Genomic DNA, 20,124 nt, shown 5'->3' on the forward strand with positions numbered 1-20,124 from the left:
TAACCACTTAAGCTCTATATACGGTTTTATGACAAATAGTGAAAAGACCAGAATAGTTTTTTTGTTTAAAACTTAATATGGTTAAGGTAATCAAATGTGGAGGTGGAGGGCCATCTCAAGTACAAAAATATGTAGTATGGCAAGCATAAAATGTGATGGATTTGCGAAGGCGATTAATGTGAATATACAGATCCATCTAAAAAAGAAATAGAATATTTTGTAAAAGTGTGCATGCAGTGAAATATTCCAAACCTTTTTTGTTTAAAGTTAATTCTTTTTATGGCATACAGCTCATATCAAAATATTATAATATTACACGAGACCACTCAACAAAGATTTATAATAGAGAAATGTTAACCTTCTGAAGTCAGAGTTGCTTCAAGTCAAGTGGGATGTTTCCAGTGTCAGTGATGATTTGGGGTGCTATGGCATCGGCATGCTTTTTTTACACACACACACACACATATAGGGTTAGGGATATATATATATATATATAATATATATATATATATATACTTTTTTTAGATGGATCTGTAGAATAAGGTAGTGATGTTAATTGTATCAAATCGTATAACATCTCTTTTCATTTTACACACGGGTTTGCATCAAGTCAGGTTAAAAAGGAGAACCTTACCAAACAGGTATAGCATTTATTTTATTAAAATAATGCAAGAGACACCAAGATGTTTTATCAATTTGAAAATAGGATCATATGGGCACTGATTTTTATAACACCACCCCCAAATCATTTCAGTATCTCACTAATTTAGTTGGTTACGTTTTATTAAATTCCTTGTTGTATGTTCATTGGTTAATATATAATACCTGTTCAGATATAACAAACATAGCAACCAATCTCATTAATTTTTATGTTTAATTAAGGTACAGTTACAGCAATTTCAGACTTTTTACATCTCTTATGAATGCAACTTTCAGGTACATTTTTTTATTCAATAGATTCCAAAAAATGGATTGCCTGTCAAATCATATACAAAAAATATATATACAAAAAAATGCATTTGATATGCATACTAGGCTGTCATCTTCCACCTAAAACCAAATACAGACCCAGTATACTATTAAGTGTATGTTATTCAAATTTTCGAGTGGCTGGCTGACAAAAAAAGTGGCCAAAGGTTACTTAAAACACATGAATAGGCTCCTTTTAATTTCCCAGTGAAATGCATTTTATTGTATTTTACAGAGAAAAAATAGTTGTATTGCCACCTAGAACACCAAAATTAGGAAATAAATGACTGTCACTTCAGTCCACACAAACCAAAACAGATACCATGGTGGTTCTGCATACAACCTCCCACCAGGCCTTCAATTTAAATTAAGGGATATTGATCCTTTATTGCTTGCTTTCTGTTTGTTTGTTTACATGCTAGTTGGGACTTTCTGTAACCGTTTCTTGTTTGAAATTCCTGTCCTTTGAAACTCCAACTTCTCTTGGATGTATTCTTTCTTGCACTCCTCGAAGAAGGCAGGGTCTCGGTAGCTAGTGGACGAGAGTAAAGCAACTAAATTAGTAATAGCACCACTAGTAGAACTGAGAAGCATTGTAAAAATAATGTAGTTAGCAATACTACAGTGGAGCGTAACAAAGAAAGTATGACTAAAGCAACTTTACAAACTAATGCCAGAGTAGGCTGAAGAAATGCTTCATGGCGCTACACATAGAAGTAGGAACTCAACTAGAAAAATTCAGCTATGTATCTGCTTTATTCAAGATCTAAAAAATGTATTTGTCACTCATACAAGTATTTGTGTGAAAGGTTGATGTGGCATACTCTGCCAGATTGTGATAATATAATAAAAACAAGTCAATGAAAATGTGTATCAGTGTGAAAAGTGTTTAGAACTTTAAATAACCGTATATTATATTATTATCGTTGCTGTTTGGTGTCCAAACCCGTGACTTTTCAGGAAATGTGTTCCAATGGATCAAATGTAGTTATTATTTTAGTCACAAGCTCTTGTTAATACTTTTCATTGTTTAAATATTCATAAAAGCCACAGACAGAAAAGCTAAATAGAGGTCGTGTGACACTATTTACGAATAAACATAAAAAGTAGAAATACAAGGTATCTGCCCTACGTGTCTGCAAAGGAAAACTGTAAACACTCACTGTAGTGTGAGGCACTCCTTCAAGGCAGCATTCTCTTCCCGACACTTAAACACCATGAAGAAACCAGCATCCTTACAGCAATGGTTGAAGGCTGGCATGAGGGAAGAGGAGATAGACAGAAAGAATAGAGTAGGTAGAAACAAAGTAATTACCACAAGCAAGCTCACTTTAAAGTATATCTCATCTCACCTCAACCCTAAAATGATCTATGAATAATCTATCCTTCAAGTCTACAGATAAACTGCCCCTCAGCCTATCGTACAAGGCTGTTTTAATCATAAAGCCAATATGGCCTGATTTTTGACATTTCGGTGACCTGGCCTCATCAAAAGAGAAGTCATAATGCCAGTCAAGTCCTCTTATCGAGTCATAACCTGTGTTTCCTTGTTGCGGTTGGATCTGTGTCAACCTGGTTAGTGGTAGTAGTAGTAGTAGTAGTAGTAGGAGGTGGTAGTCGGAGAGGCTTATTGTTGGTATCAGCCAGGCTGCGGGAGTCTATCCCCATTTCACAATGCACTAGACCCTAGGGAGATGGTTTGCTAAGGTGGAGCGCAACACCAACTGTCAGCTCCCAGTACTTACCAGACGACTGCACCCAAGCCGCCCTACTCGAACGCTGGGTTGGCGGTGCCCGGGATTGAACACATTACCTTGTGGTCGACGGGCGAGAACTCCTAACTTTCTAACTAAATGTGACACTTAGTATAAACCTAACTGCAAAGTTTTCCAAATCATATAATCTGGTTTATTGGTTATGACAATTTGTTACGCAATTTTTAAGATTCAGTATTTGTGACATTGCTGATTTCCATCGAATGTATCTAATTTACAACACGTGTTGTACGTCATCTCACCCATCGTCAGATGTGGCAGACCGTGTTATGCTGGTGTCAACCAAAGAAAAAAATAAAGGGTGGTCTAAATGTGGCAATTCTCCATTGTGTTTATGAGGAAAGGCTAACAGCAGTGATGGTGGCATGTTATCACTAAGCACTGTCCTGGTTAGCGGTGCACTGGAGATGAAAGGTGCTAGGTTCCGAGTGTAAAAGAGGTGTTGAAGGCTTTGAGTCTTCACCCAGTTAGCGAGCTTTTTCTCAAGGCCTTAATTATCCACCAGGTCCCCCTCAGCCTTCTCCATCCAAAACACTGTAACGCCCTCACAAATCCTCTGTACACAACCAACCGACCATCATAATTACCTTTATCATCATCATCTGTATGGTTATCACACAGACACTTTCATCAGGATGCAGATGTCAAAAACCTCAGCAAAAGCAATTTGCTGAAGCAAAGCAGTGCGACTAATCTAATCAGCAATTCCCACAACTCTGTCCCTGGGTACTAATAGAGGCTGCAAAGCATGGTCTTTCTGGGCGCATCTCATTAGGCATGTTGAAGGCCAGATTATAGGCCTTCCACCATACATTTTAGCTTAATGTAATTTGAAAGTTTCATTTCATAAACAGCCTGCTGCCCAGAAATACAATTTTAACACTGGTAGGGCTGCAACTATCGATTATCTTCGTTTATTATTCTATTGGATTATTCTATTGATTACTTATTGCGACCAAAGGTCGCATTATACCCTGAGAAATCTCGTAGCTTGTCTGACTGTCAGTATTGTCAGTACAGGAAGTGATGTCACGTGATGTCAGTGAGTCACAGTGATGTGGTACAGAATGACTCATATATGGACATAAAAAGGATGTCACGTGACATCACTTCCTGTACTGACAGTCAGACAAGCTACAAGATTTCTCGGGGTATAAAAGTCCATATATGGTCATTCCCAGAAAAAGAAACAACCTTTTATGCCCATACATGTCTGATGTCATAAATCCCAGGCCGAAAATTAGAACGTTAATGAGAAATAAAATGAGAGAAATATGAAACCAAGGGCCTAACTCACCAAGGCCCTGCTTGGCATTACTTACTTACTTACGTTTTATGCCCATATATGGAGATTCCTATATTGTCAATATTAAGGACATTATTAAGGATATTAAGTTATCAATATTAAGGACATACTGTATATGGGAATGCCCATATTTGGTAATGTCCATATATGGGCATGTTTTGACATAACATAACTATCATGAAGGGGTCTCCATATACGAGTAACTGGTCCCATATACATCACTGGCCAGATGGATAATAATTGGCGCGCACTCGCCCTTTAGGGCGAGGTCGCATGTCACCCTGAGGTCGCAAGTCACCCTGAGGTGTAAATAATCTAGAATAACGAAGTGTATTTGTTTTTTTAAACCCTACACTTTGAGCCATCTAACTGCATGTAGTTAAATCAAACTCAGCACAACATATTAAATTGTCTGTTTAATTACTGCTACAACTTTTATGTTTCACAAGCCCAGTTGAAAGTCAGTTGCAGCAGACGGTGCTTTGCATGCCTGCAGTTTACTCACACAAGCGTACTCAAATCAATATGCAGTGATCTGTGGTTCAATAATGTTTAGCAATTACAGTAAGCAAGTTACGAAATTCACGGAAGGGCAGAGGCAGGATGTCCTGGTGTGACCGCAGGAGTTGGCTGCCTTGAATACGACGCAGCTAAGAAATCATGTATTTTTGTATCTACAGACATTGGACAATCATAGTTACAGTACATATGATCGCCTCATTTGAACAACAAGATACTGTACGTATGTTACGTATAGAGAATGCTGCTGGCCCATGTCCACCTTCTTCTACTTAACTTTACACCGACCCAAACTTGACCAACTACAGGCTACGACCTGTAGGAGCACCTTTCATCTCCAGTGCACCACTAACCTAGCCTAGCACAGCTAAACAATCCACCCATGTTAAAACAACACAATACTATACTGCAGTTAGTTAGCTGCAGTAGTATAGTCAAGCTAGGATACCACTAACCAGGACAATGCTTAGTGATAACATGCCTCTAGTGAAGCCGTTAGCCTTTCCTTCTAAACATAATTAGGAGAATTGACACATTAATACCCTTTATTTATTGTTCTTTGGTTGACACCAGCATAACAGAATCAAGGGTTATGTTCCTGCTATGTCAGTGGTTACAATGGGACTAGAGCATGTGGTGTGTATTTGTGGTATTTGCCAATTTCACACTGATATCTGAACATTTGACAAAACTCTGCTGAGTTGAAAATATACATACAGCAATGCTAATATGAAATGTGACCAAATCACCTGGGTCAAAAATACACACACGACAATGCTTATGGCGATGTAGAATGTTGTGTGAATCAAATAAGCAACTGTGCAGCAATTGTTTATAAGTATAAAATGCATGTCACATTGGGAAGAGACCCCGGGGCAGACAAGTTTGGAGCTCTCGGATGGAGCTGCTGCCTGCTGCCCTTGCGAACCAACTCCGGCTATGCAGCTGAAGATGGACGGACGGACGGACGGACGGACGGACGGACGGACGGACGCATGGCACACTGCCACGATCAGGAAGAAAGTGCAAATATCACCTACTGCTGAGAAACTTGGTCAGGATGGTCAAGGGTAAACCTAGAACCACCAAAAAGCAGGTGTGCAATGAATTAGAAGCTGCTAGAACACAGCTGTCAGTGTCCACACACAGTCAAGCACGTTTTACATCACCATGGGCTAATGGTGATGCAAGATGCATCATGCCTGCCATGCAAGATGCTCCAGAAGCGGCACCTTAAGGCTCGACTGAAGTTTGTGGCTGATCACATGGACAAAGACAAGGCCTTCTAGAGAATGTTCTGTGGTCAGATGCAACAAATATTTGGCAACAGTGACCAGAAATATGTTTAGAGGCAAGAGGGAGAGACCTTTAACCCCAAGAACACCACACCTACTGTCAAGCTGAATGGTGCTGGTAGTATTATGCTCTGGGCCTGTGTGGATTACAAAAAGCTAATAATTGGGTTGAAAATGGCCCAGGGCCATGCAACCAAATAATAAAAGGTCAATTATGGACAATCAACACCCCACTCCCTCCCATAACCACAATATAAAATAAATACCAGGTGTCCTTCAATGTACAAGATGTAACCAACCAATAATCACTTTTTTATCATTTATCACTATTGATTATTGCATAATCTATTCCGTTATCTCATAACATGTGAAACCTGTGTTTCTAAAACTGTTTTGCCAGTTGCCGTTATAGTGGGTGACAGATTATTCCATCATGTAACCACGTGCGAACACAAAGTCTTAAAAACATACTTCAGCTTGGCTAAAATGTTAACATAGAGCGAGTGTGTGGTTTATAACTATGTCTATATTTCGCCCTGTAATACTAAAAGACACATGGATTTTTTGGAGGTTATTACGATGTGGAGAAGCATATTAAAAGCTCATCATATACAGAAACCGAAAGAGAGGCTTACAGCCTGCTCCTCCTCACGTCCTTCCCCCACAAACACACAAACAAATCCAGTCCGAACAGAAACGTACAAAGTGTGATGAGAAAAAGGGAGATGAGGGGTTGAGGTGTGAAAGTGAGCGAGGGGAGAGCTAGTGCATTGAGGGGGTTTTCCGCTACTCTCACACCTCAAGCTGCCTGTGTGTGTGTGTGGTCTTGAGCAGTGGGCGTGGTGCAGTAGGCACGCTGGCCTGCGTGTTCAGGTAGTTTGAAACCACATCGCCTACTTTATAGCTGATGCACTGCAGCAAATGTGCAGGACACAGGCTTTAGCACAGGGGTTCTCAAACCTTTTTAGGCCGTGACCCCCAAAATAAACATACAGGGTATATGAACTGGAGACCCCCACCCTGACAAGCACTTGGAATTGTAGGCATTACATTTAATGTGACTCGGTTCCACAGATAAATATTGTGAAAATAGCAGATCTACATGCTCACGACGCCTCGCAAGGCGTTGTGAGAATGTAGATCTGCTATTTTCACAATGTTCGCTCGCGCTTGCTTACTTAATATTTGCCAGTTTGGTATTAAAACGGTCTTGCAAGTCCTTAAATTGTCACTTTATGAATGTGCAGATAACCTGTATTTTATGTAGGTTTGTTTACTGTTCTGTTACATCTGGGGACACCGCAAAATAATTTGGCGACCCCAAGTTTGAGAACCACTGGCCTACTCCAAACTTGATAGCTGATGCTCTGCAGCAAATGTGCAGGACACAGGCTTTAGCAACATCACGTAGCAACATCACGTAAATAAAGAGTCTTTTAAGTCTTAATTTAAGTCTCTTGTTGCAGACTCATAAAAAAAGGCAAAAAACAAACTTGTGCATGCTAGTGTTGTGTGAGTGAGGGACATTACAACATCATTACTAATAAGCAACATGTTTGTGCAATCAGAAATAGGCCTCCATTTCAGGGTAAATTGAAGAGAAGCAGTTCAAGCCAGGCAGACATTAGACCTCACACCTCAGCGCTGTCTGTGCCTTTTATACAGTTTGTTTCAGTTCATCTCTGTGGCTACCTCCGTTGCTGCCTCAAAGCCTAAGGCGTCAAATAAATGCACCCACATTCTGTCTCCGTACCACAGTGAGGTGGCAATGATGGCAACATTCTCACCTTGAACGGGTAGTGTAAAATCGGTTTAGTTACACAATAGTGTATTAAAATTCACTATTTTGACTCAAGAACACCTCCATATTATACATTTACACAAACCTTGAAAACAAGTTTAATACAACACAATTTGAATGGTTTCAGAGGTAGGTTATACTAAGGTATATAAAATAAGGTCTCAAAAATATACCTTAAGTAAGGTTTACTTATGTGGATGCCAGCTGTGCCTTTTATATAGATGTTTCATCTGTATATTAATTACCTCTCCGCTGGGAGAGTTGAGACAATGGACAAACATGTACAAAATACTGAAGCTTAATTAATATTGATGCAAAGTGAAAGATTATATCAAAATCGTTGTTTAAATGAAAACGTTACGCTGTATGACTTGTAAGGCTTATTTTTCATAATCATCATAATCGTTTCCATGTTGAAAAATGTGCATATATATTTTTTAAAGTAAAAAATAGTGGAAATAGCAGATCTACAAGCTCACAACGTGTCACGATGTGACGCGTTGTGAGCTTGTAGATCGTTTATTTCCACTATCAATGTTCTTTTTTAAGTATGAAGTTGTCAAATATGTCAGTAATTTCTTTGTATATGTGTCATGATTGCTATGTGCAACTTCAAAGCCTAAAAGCCAAACAGAAATGTAATTGTCAACGACAAAAACACAATTAAATTGTTAATCGCAATTATTTGAGTGACAATTAAGTAAAATGTCATAATCGTGACAGCCCTAATGACTTGAAACGTATGTTGTTGAATTACCTAACTCAAAGCAAGTTCCAAGTCTCTGCAAGAATCTCTGCACCAACCATGGTATGCTTTGTAATATTGGTCAGCAGTAGTAATGTCAAGCATGCCATGAGTTTTAGTCAACGGGCTAATCATGCCAAAAAGTTGTATTCATTTCCTTAGATCATTAACACAAAAAAAGACAGAAGAGATTGTTTATGGTGCACCACAAGATACACACATATCTCCCATTACTATTCATGGTGAACAGTACTTCTTCAGTACTTTAGTACCACCTGGTATGGATGCTTGTCTGCAGCCCTAAAGGCACAACTGCTGCAACAACTGAACAAGGATAGTTGGACAACCACTTCAGAGGCTATATACATCTATGTATGATAACAGCATTCTAAGGTTGTCATTAAGAATTATTACCTCTAACAATAGCCATGTGTTGTAACAGAGTATATAGGTTGCTGCCTTCAGGAAGGAGATACAGCGTTCTATACAATAAGGTCAGACTAAAAAGGACATTGCTCTTGTCGGTATGTCCTTATGAATGTAATCCTGTTTTGTTCCTTTCTGTTATGTCAAAAGTGTGTATGTTTCGCATACATGGCTGCTGTGTCGCAAGACAAATTTCAGTGTGAACTGACAATAAAGTACTATATCATATTGTCGGTGTCGGGTGAAAACCTTGTATGTCCAAAACCGTTCCTTTTGCATTTGTCATTTTAAAAATGATTTCAACTTGTGAAAACAGCCGATCTACAAGCACACAACGCCTCGCGGTGCGAGGCGTTGTGTGCTTGTAGATCTGCTGTTTTCACTACTTTTGTGCAACGGCCTTGTATGATGAAGCAGGGCTTTACTTTGTGAAAGAACAAACAAATTTGAAACTTGGAGATACAAGGTTTCCACCTGACAACGACGATATAAGACTTCACAATTCACTATAAGCAAAATTATTGTAATAACAACATAAAATGTCTCTCACACACACCTTCAACGTTTTTAACACATAGTTCCTTGGCTTTCTCTCTCATCATTTTTGGAATCAGGACATCCGTCTCCACGTGCCTCAGGTGCGTCTCCACATGCCTCAGGTGCATCTCCTCTTCTGAAAACAATAAGACAGACCGCCGCTACCATCATCATCATCATCCAGTGGTGCAATTTGTTATGAATACTGGAACGTAGAAATACTCTGTTACAAGAAAAAGTCCGGAATTCAAAATGTACTTGAGTATGAAAGTGTTGGCATCAAAATGCACTCAAAGTACCAAAGGTAAAAGTACAAAATGTTTGAAAATGTCAGATCTACAAGTTCACAATGCCTCACATGTATGTGTTTTCTAATTAAAATGTTTATCTTCAAAGTAACTAGTAACTAAAGTTTTCAAATATATGTAGTGGAGTAAAAGTACAATATTTGCCTCCGTAGTGAGTAGAATTAAAACTAAAGACACCTCATAATTGTACTCAAGACAAGTACAGTGCTTAAAAAATAGGACTGCCAGGCTTGGTACAAATGAGTGGTATTCCCCTTTAAGTAAATGTACTTAGTTACTTTACAACACAGTCATAATCATCATGCATGAACATTCGGCTAGTACCAATATTGACACGATGGAAGTACCTAAATATAAGGAAATAATGGGCGTTCGATGCGAGTATCTGTGTAAAAAAAGAACCTAACTTCTCCGTTATCAGTAGGCTAAATGCAGATAACGTTACCTTAGTTAGCTTAGCTGCCTTACATTTGCTCTAAATGCTGTTTAATGACGTGTTTACTAGCGACTTTAAGACGTTGTCATGAAAGCGTTCGGTCAATATTATAAAAGCATGCTTCTCGAGCATTTAATATAGAATGAACAGATTTTTACCTGCGTTAGCTGCCTCCATTGTATCCTATGGTTATGGTTATTATAACAAGCAAAACATTACAAAACAAACGGAACCAATGTGACCTCTCCTCCAAGCTACGTTCAAACACTTCCGCTGACGTCAAGAAGGACTCCCTAGAAAACTACAATTCCCAGGCAAAACACAGTACACCCAGAGAGGTCAGCTAGAAATGTGTTCTACGACTGTGAGTATGCAAAGAAGAAAATATGAAACACTAATTATTTAACATACAAAATTACGTTTAAGTAACAAGTAAGTCCGGAATTCAATATTTAATTGAGTAAAAGTACAACATTGGTATCAAAAGTACTTATTATGCAGAATGTGGTTGTATATTATAATTATATACTTGTAAATAGACTAAGCCCCCATGTCCCATCCCCCCTTGTTTTTTTCTTTTCTTTCTCCCCATTGTTCTGCTTTTGTAATTGATGTTATCCTATGTAAAGTACTATGTTCTATCCGTCTGTCTTTCAATGTTATATGAGATACATAAAGTGGTTCCTGTGTAAATAAGCCGTAAAGCTTATTTGGATCTCCTAGGTTGACAAAAAAGGAGGTCCTCCCTATGTTCCCCAGGTGCTATGTTCCCCACAGGTTAACATTCACCAGGTTAACATTCACCAGCGTCGGCAGGTTAGCATTTCAGTAGGTAAGCATTCACCAGCGTTAGTTTAACTGAGGTTAGGGTTAAGGTTAAGGTTTAGGACGGTGGTAGGCCTAAGTGGGGAACATAGGGGAACCTGGGGAACAGGTAGCCTAGTAAACTGACTCCTCCCATCTTCTGTTCGAATCTGAAGGCAGGAAGAGACTGGTTTACGAGGCTAGGGAACAGGTACGTTCCCGAAAAAAGGAGCAGACCTAGTGTAGATGCCTCCGAGACAACGGTCAACTTCACATAGGGTTTAAGTGGTTTCTTAAACAACCATTTCATTTTATGTCTAAAGAAAATAGCAGATCTACAAGCACAACATATCACCAGTAAGACTCCCTAATCGGGAGATAAGCGACCGTCAGGTCGCAGGGTGATTTTAGGCCAAAATGTGTAGAAGCAGTGTCCACTCGCGGGCACTCGCGCCTGCGGCGCTCGGGCGCTAAGAGCAGGACCAAGGTCCGCTGGGCTTCGCGCCGCTTGCAATGTCGTGGACAATAACTGTGACATATAACCATTGTATTGCTCATCAGCACGGTAGGAGAGCCCGTTCGTACATTTGCCCCTGTTAGTCCAGTCGCTACACCGCCCTATCGGGACACCGGCCAAACAGGATTTTCCCAAAATCTGTAGGAGTAATGTGCAAAAATGTGTTATTAAAAATCGGCCTGAAGGTGGCGCAAAATGGGAGAGATCCATGTTGATGACATGAGCGTAGAGCAAGTGTGTACCGATTTGCGTGATTCAGGGAAAAATTTGTAGAAGTGTCCAAAAATGTGTTTGAAAAAAACGGCCTTTGATGGTGGCGCTATATGGGACAGATCCATGTTGATGACATGAGTGTAGACATACTGTGTAGCGATTTGCGTGATTTTAGGGCAAAATCTGTAGGAGTAGTGTCCAAAATCGGCCTGAAGGTGGCGCTAAATGGGACAGGTCCATGTTGATGAGATGAGTGTAGACATACTGTGTACCGATTTGCGTGATTTTAGGGCAAAAATTGTAGGAGCAGTGTCCAAAAATGTGTTTTGCAAGAATCTGCCTCATGGTGGCGCTAGAAGAGGGCCATGTGAGAATTGATGGGTGGAGGTTGTGGTTTGGCAGGCAAGGAGTGTGTGTGGAAAATTTCACATGGATAGGGGCAACGATGGCGGAGATATGAGCAGGGCAAAAGTGTGACGTGACAGACAGACTGACTGACGGACTGACTGACTGACTGACGGACAGACAGCCGGTGGCGGTTTTGATAGTAAATGCGACCTGACGGTCGCAAACAAATTTACAATGTTCTCTCGTGGGGAATCTCTGGCACATAATAATTTCCAGTGGGGTCGACGGCCAAATACAGTACATCTCATGAAACTGTTTGAGAAGCATCAGGGGCATTAGTTTGGAGCAGCTTGTAAAACACACAATTGGCAAGACCGTCAAACAAAATAATACCTCAATCATAGCGTACTTTCACAAGCCATTTGTAGGCCTATATTGTTAAATGCAATGTTACGCAGAGCACAAAATGCTTTCCTCTCCTTCATTTGTTTTGTTTTTATTCAGGGCTGGTAGATTATTTACCTCAACTCACTTAAAGGTAAGGATTGTATTCACTTGAACCTTTTTTGTGTTAAGGGTTGCACTTGCACACATTGTTTGGATGAACTGATGTGCCGTAGTTTAAAGCAAGCATACGGTCACCAGGAAATGTGACAGCATAAAAGGCACGTTTCTGTCTGAATAAAATAAATCAAACCCAGTTTGAAGTGAGTGGTGGATCCCCCCGTGGGGACTAAAAGAGTGTGTGTGTGTGTGTGTGTGTGTGTGTGTGTGTGTGTGTGTGTGTGTGTGTGTGTGTGTGTGTGTGTGTGTGTGTGTGTGTGTGTGTGTGTGTGTGTGTGTGTGTGTGTGTGTGTGTGAGTGGACGCAGTCAGGCATATAGGAGACAGCGTGCCACCGCTCAAAAATGGTTACAATAAGAAGATCTCAATCTAATCTAACCACACTGTATACTAGTGTGTACTAGAGCGCAGCCTGCAGCTCTGACCACAATCAGCTATGAGGTAGACAATGCTGTCTGGATCCCATGTGAAGTAGTCACACCTGCTCTGTGACACCGGCAGATACAAGGCAAGCATGAGCTTCATGTACCGTGTACGCTCCCTAATGACACTTGCCCCGTCAATGCACACACACACAAACAAACAAACACACACACAGACACACCGCTACCAGCAGGCAAGAAGGAAATGCAGCATCTGTCTGCTAAGCTCTCACAGCTCTCTGGCCCTAAACATGATGGCGCTCCCAGTCTCTGCTGTGGAGCACCACAGTCTCAAGGTTTAGCAAGTCCTTTTCATCTATCAAACAAAAGGAAGCAAGAAAAACAAGGTGCTTACCCCAAGCAGGAAAAAAGTCAACACTATTGACGACAGACCACAGTCTATCACCTGCACTCGAGACACGTGAACGTAAATTGCACGTACACGGATTGTTGTGCCCGCATCTATTCTTTCACATTCATTCTGCATGCATGTATGTGTGTGTGTGTGTGTGTGTGTGTGTGTGTGTGTGTGTGTGTGTGTGTGTGTGTGTGTGTGTGTGTGTGTGTGTGTGTGTGTGTGTGTGTGTGTCTCACGACAGGACCTGCCACAGCTTCCAGACAGCACACTCTTTCGTATCCTTTTTGACAGCAGGTGATTATCTATAGGGAGACTGTAATGAAACCAGAGCCAGCAGCATTGTGCCAGTTTTTCAGCAGTGCATATAACACCAAATTGAAAACACAGTTTCAAACACATACTTATTGATAAGCCCAGTAGCAAAATGTCTCTCTACTGGCTTCTCTAGGATAAAAACAGAATTGATACCAGGAGTATGGTTCTGTAAACCAGACCACGATGAACTCTACACAGTGTCAAAAAGAAACTCACGCTTATAAGTCTGACTTATGAGTCACATTATTTTTACATTTTGAGACTTCATTAACACTCCAGATCTTACTGTGTACCTCTTGCGGATGCTTCTTTATTACAAGACCAGGTTGGCATGCTGACTGATATGGCAGAGGCCTGGGTTCTCACCCACCGATCCAATATTACCCGAGCAGCAGGACTTCATGAACCTGGCAGAAGGGAGGTTAGCAAAGTTAAACCCTCTTACATCATGCCTCAGTGCCCGGGGCCAACCCATGGTCACTCCAACTGTCCACTGACGGGAACACAACAAGGCCCCTGTCAGAGAGTGTTAAAGGGTCACTGACACTAGACAACTCGTGAAAGCCTGTCATTGATGGGTTGTTGTTGTTGTTTTTCATTTGTTTGCTTTTCGCAGTACATTGATTGATTGATTGATTGATTGATTGAATACTCAACACAATTGTTAACAGTACAGCCAGGTAGTACAGTCAAGGGTTATGCTAAAAGGATAACACACATTGATAATGATGGTTTTGTGTGCTTGGAGCAGAAAGTCATATCTTTGATCAAATGGTATGTAATGGCCTCTGCTATTGTATTGGGCCTCTGAGCCTGATGCATAGGGAGATAGGTTGTTCAATGTTCTGGTTGTTAACCTTTGTGTGATGGTGAGGAGATGAGGGCAAGGAGCAACAGCTGACCCAAATAAGATTTTTGAATTAATGGCCAAACCCCCGAAAGCAAAAATGACACAAAAGCACATCAAATTGAGGGTGTAAATATGAAAGGAAATGTCTGTTATTAGAATGGGCTCCAGCCTCCAAGAGAGAATTGAGCTAATCACATTAATTTATTATTGTGTTAATTAAAGCAGAAATAGATGCTGACAGTGGTTTTGATGAAGGGGATGCCAAAGCTTGCAGCTTAGTTTGACTTATTTGCCTTGATCCCCACGACTCCATTCTTACAGTCTGTGACTTCCAAGACGTCGTGCCGTGGTGACCAGCAGATGGGTTGTGGAGATGAGATTTTAGAGAGCGGTAAAGCCGCAGTGGTGGTGGGGTGCCTCTTCAGGGTCGATGGAAAGCAAATAATCCAACGGCTCGGGTGATGGGATTACAAACTCGACGGCGGACCTCAACTGTTGAGCCCTGCTGTGGGGCGCCTTCCACAGGTCACCGCCATCAAACTTGGCAGCAGCAATTCTTCTATCAAAATGTATGATGATGACAGGAGAAGAACGAGCATTATGACAGGAAAATGATGAGTAGTTTTGTAGCTTTTTTTACCCATGGTTTTCTTTTTGTACGGTGTGTGTGGGTGTGTGTGTGTGTGTGTGTGTGTGTGTGTGTGTGTGTGTGTATGTGTGTGTGTGTGTGTGTGTGTGTGTGTGTGTGGGTGGTGTGTGTGTGTGTGTGTGTGTGTGTGTGTGTGTGTGTGTGTGTGTGTGTGTGTGTGTGTGTGTGTGTGCGTGCGTGCGTGCGTGCGTCCGTGCGTGTTTTGTGTGTGCGTCCGTGCGTATTTTGTGCGTGCGTGCGCATGGGGGGTGGTTGGTGCGTGCATGTGTGTGTGTGTGTATTTGTGTGTGTGTAATAAAAAATGGTGACACTGCTGACTTGAGATCATCATAAGAAAACATACTGCTGTCTTTAGTGGTGGCCAAAGACATTTACATCCTTTTTCACATTACCACACATTTTCTCTATTGATCGCATTTCCCCATATCTGTTTTTAATAAACAACCTCTATAATTACCTGTACATTACAGCTAACATGTGTCACAAAGGTACCTATTGATGTTACAGTTTAGACATTATAGTGGACCAATCATCATGTCATTTCATGTCATATTCTCTCAGGTCTTCTGATACTGATGACATGATGAGTTGCAGATTGTAGTATTTTACATCGTTCATACAATGACAGCAGTGGACATTAAATGTAGAAAATCTAAGGAGAAAAACATATTTAATTTAAACATTAAAAAAATAATATAGAAACCACATTGTCTTTGGGTAAATCCCCTTCTTTATATGAGTAGATCACAGTGATGTTGTCTTTTTGTTTATCTTGGCACTGCTCTTGTTGGTGCCACCCGAGTGGTGTCAGGATGCATTTCCTTTCAACCAAATGAAGGGGTCTGCCACTGCGCCACAATCTGCACCCGCTTCTCAGGCAGGCTAAACCCTTTGACACCACCGTTTTTAATTAAAATTACATTACGAGTAATCAGCCGGAAGAGTTGGGGATGGAGGTCAGAAGAGTGGGGGTGGGGTGGGGGTTTGTTTGTGGGGTTGCCTGGATGATGGGGATAGGGGGAATTTTGATTATAAACCTAATATATGCTTTACCAGTCCATAGAATCTGCTGTGGTTATATTGCCAGGCCTGGACCGTTAGTGGCTTTTGGGAAATGCTCTCTGACACTTATAACAATGAGGATGTTCCAAGATTTAAAGCATTAAAGACTTTATCAATTGTTTTTGCATTAAATTGCAGCACAAAACTAAATATGGTGTCTCTCATCCCGGACATGACAATTGTTTTGAATCTGATATGGTATTTACAAAAGTTAAGAGTATGGGCCAAGAGAAGATTATAGTCATCCCTATAGTATCTCTGAGTCCTCTGTAGTATAGCGATAATATTTTGTTGAACTCTCACCTGTTTTAACCACATGAACACTAGCATCCTTATTGTGGGGCGCACGTTCAGCAAATTATTAGATTTACTAGCTCATAATGCGTTGTGATGCGTAGCGGGCTTAGATAAGAGATTTTGTGTGGAGGTCAACTACAGTAAGTACAGTATATAGGGTTTAAAGGAGCCAAAAAGAAACAAGAGTCAGCTTAGACTTGCTTAATTCCCACCATTTAACGTGACAAAGTTTCAATCCTGTGTGGATCTCCATCATGTCTCTTGAGAACAACATCATTCATTATCTCTTCCTCTTTTCTAGGGTACTGTATATTCTTTCCTGCTAGCAGAGTTGAAGAAAGAAGGATTCATAGACCCCATCCATTCTCACTTGAGAACCTCTCGCCAAGATAATTATGGGCGTTATGAAAGCACAGTAGAAGAAACCCACATGGAAGAACCCCACCAAAAGAATGAATAGCCAGGGAAAGAAAATTACTTTTCCCCTCTACCTTCGCTTTATGCCCCTGTTAACAAGAAACAAGTCGACATCAGATGGATGATAGATGGATGAGGCCTTCTTCAGGAGACATCCTGGGGCTTTTGCTTGGGAACTAGGGAACAAGGAAGATGACTCAATCTCTCTGTGTCTTCGCCATTCATTAAGACAGCAGACCTTTGACCGTTCCACAAAGACTAGAGTATTTCCTCATTACCCGGTGCGCCACCATGGTAAAAAAAGAGACGAGGAAGAGAAGAAAAGAAAACATATGAAGAAGGTGCCATTTGAATAGGTACTTTTGAACACATGCAGTTCCAAAAAGAGAACGTTGTCTTTTGATAAAGTTTTCTTTATATCTCACTGTGCAGTTAATTATCTAAAAATAAAACTTGGACCATCTGATGTTGAAAAGGCATCTTCGTTTGCTTGTCTCATTAATGCCAACAATGAGCAGCCATCGTGGATTTGACAGAGTACACCACATACTGTGGATGGGCTTTCAGACGCATCCCTAATAAGAATGTAAGAGCTCCACTGAATGCACACAGGGTAGAAGGACTACAATGAAAAGGGAAAGGAATAAAAAGAACATCTTTTACCTCTCGATCTATAATTACTCCAAATGAAGAATGGGCTGGAGAAATGGCCAGGGAGCCATTCCATTATGACAGAAAGTACCCATCACACAGAGAAGGCAAAGCCAGCTCAAGATCGATAGCTTTTTCTTTTTTGGGGGATTGGTAAAAAATAAGTTTTTCAAATCTTTTAGAAGTAATGATGTGTGCGCTTGTTTGTGTGTGTGTGTGTGTGTGTGTGTGTGTGTGTGTGTGTGTGTGTGTGTGTGTGTGTGTGTGTGTGTGTGTGTGTGTGTGTGTGTGTGTGTATGTGTGAGTGCGTGCTAAAGGACATTCACTACTTTATGTACGGTACAAAGTGTGAATTTAATACTGTGTATTTCCTTTGGTTAGAAGTCCTATTCTGTAGTTCCGTCTTATCTGCTGCTAATGCAGCATCACAATCGAAAAGAGAAAGACCTCCCAGCATGCCTTGGTGTGCAGACCCTGCATTATTATTTTTTGCGTCTGTTTTGGGTTAGAAAGTTGGTTGGGGTCATGGTTGATTCTGATTAAAACGTTATAGTGTTCATACTTTATTTGTTAATGGTTATGGGAACTATGGGGGAATAGGGATTGTTGTTTATGACTCATGGGTCTCTTCTCTTCTCTGAGAGGGAATTTTTTAAGACCATTTTAGGTGCAAATAAACTTATTTCTGCATAACATCACTTCCATGGCACTTCCTTCAAATGTTCTATCAGCCAGTCATTACAGTGGGATTAGTGGGATGGTTGAGCTGGAGGAAATCAAAGAATTCCTATGGCACCTAGAGACCCTCATGCTGCCAACCCAGAGGTTGTCTATAAGCCACTGGACTACTAAAGAGTATCCGCTGACAACCCCAGTAGCCTCTGACCGCTTACCTCTGTGGCATGCCATCTACGGTCACGGACCCCCCCAAAATAATCATATTTGAACTGGGGAACCCCACCCCAACAAGCACTAGGATAAATATTGTGAAAACATTGGTCAAATTATTAAATAATATAAGAAAGAGGCACAGAAAATAGACGATCTACAAACTCACAACGCCATTTTCACAATATTTATCTGTGGAACTAAATGTAATGCCTCAACTCCTACAATTCCAAGTGCTTGTCAGCGTGGGATGTTCCCAGTTCAAATGTAATTATTTTGGGGGTCACGGCCTGAAAAGGTTGAAAACGACTTTTTTGGGAACAACTCTCAGCCAGTATGAGGAGAGGGAAAGAGAGCTTAAACTTGTGCCACTGACCTGCATTGCATTTATTGACTACCCTACAAGAAATAAACATTCTAAGCTATGAGTGTTAAGGATATTAAGTTGGCCATGATGTTTCCTTGCTACCGTCCGTGTATGCACATACTGTCTGTGCAAGCGGTGTGTTGGTACTGTACTGTATTTGTTTAAAATGTGCCTCCTCTTCAGGCATTTAGCTGTTGCTTTGTCACATCAGAATGTGAATGGCTTTTCTCCAGTGTTTTATTTCATAAATATCATCACTGAAAAGGTGTATATTGTTGGAGGCTTGTGACCAATTGACACTGCTTTTATAGGATCAGAAGGTGCGTGTGTGTCTAATAAATTACACTGAAAAAAGGTGAAAAGTAACTTGAAAGGATAATGCAAATCAGAATATTTAACAGAATTGTAAAGCAGCGTGTTTGTTCAGTTTCTTCGGTCTTTGTTGATCCACAGCTCTGTGCACCCATTAGATTATACAGTGAGTGCGCGTGTGCATGCGTGTGTGTGTGTGTGTGTGTGTGTGTGTGCGTGTGTGTGTGAGAGTGTGTGCATGTGTGAGAGTGTGTGCGCATGTGTTTACGTGTGTGTGTGTGTGTGTGTGTGTGTGTGTGTGTGTGTGTGTGTGTGTGTGTGTGTGTGTGTGTGTGTGTGTGTGTGTGTGTGTGTGTGTGTGTGCGTGTGTGTGCTCGCGCCTTTTCGGGGGTGGGGGGTATGGAAGAACGCAAGCCTCACACGGGGGATAGGTGCTAAAATATACAGCGAGAACAACTTGGTGAGAATGTGACAGCAGAGTAGTAGAGAAGCAGGAGGTTGATTTTAGAAGAGACGTGTAAGACAATACTTGTCTGTTTTAACTTTTATAGTAGTATATTTTCATCTGTATCTTTCTCTTATCTTTTTTATCAATTAATAAAGCTGATAATCATATATTGGTGTAGAGTAGGCCTACAGTGGGCAATCAGTAGCTTATTTTGTCTTATCATAAGGCGATGGTACATTTTGAGTTATATACTGTATATAACTCTGTATAAGACTGTATAACACTCTGTATGACACTGTATATATTACATGAAATGAAATATAAAACCATAAACTTCATAATGTCACGGTAGGAATCTCAAAAGGGCCGTTTCACTTTTTTCGACTTCAACATCCCCAGTCTTCATGTTCACGCACGCACGCACGCACGCACGCACGCACACACGCACGGATGCACGCAGGCACGCACGCACGCACGCACGCACGCACGCACGCACGCACACACACACACACACACACACACACAC

At 40.9% G+C, this 20,124-nt stretch overlaps 1 protein-coding gene across 1 annotated transcript; it reads right to left on the reverse strand.

Annotated features, from left to right (window-relative positions):
- Window positions 1–697: 697 nt before the first annotated feature.
- On the reverse strand, window positions 698–10,371 carry cmc1 (C-x(9)-C motif containing 1). Its single transcript, XM_080748204.1, has 4 exons — window positions 10,276–10,371; window positions 9,393–9,509; window positions 2,133–2,223; window positions 698–1,501 (listed from the first exon to the last, which is right to left on the reverse strand). The coding sequence occupies exons 1-4, from the start codon at window positions 10,292–10,294 to the stop codon at window positions 1,381–1,383; spliced, it is 348 nt and encodes a 115-aa protein (XP_080604330.1). The 5' UTR covers window positions 10,295–10,371; the 3' UTR covers window positions 698–1,380.
- Window positions 10,372–20,124: the final 9,753 nt, after the last annotated feature.

The sequence above is a fragment of the Nannobrachium achirus genome (assembly GCF_963921795.1).
Source record: "Nannobrachium achirus genome assembly, chromosome: 2".
NCBI lineage: Eukaryota > Metazoa > Chordata > Actinopteri > Myctophiformes > Myctophidae > Nannobrachium > Nannobrachium achirus.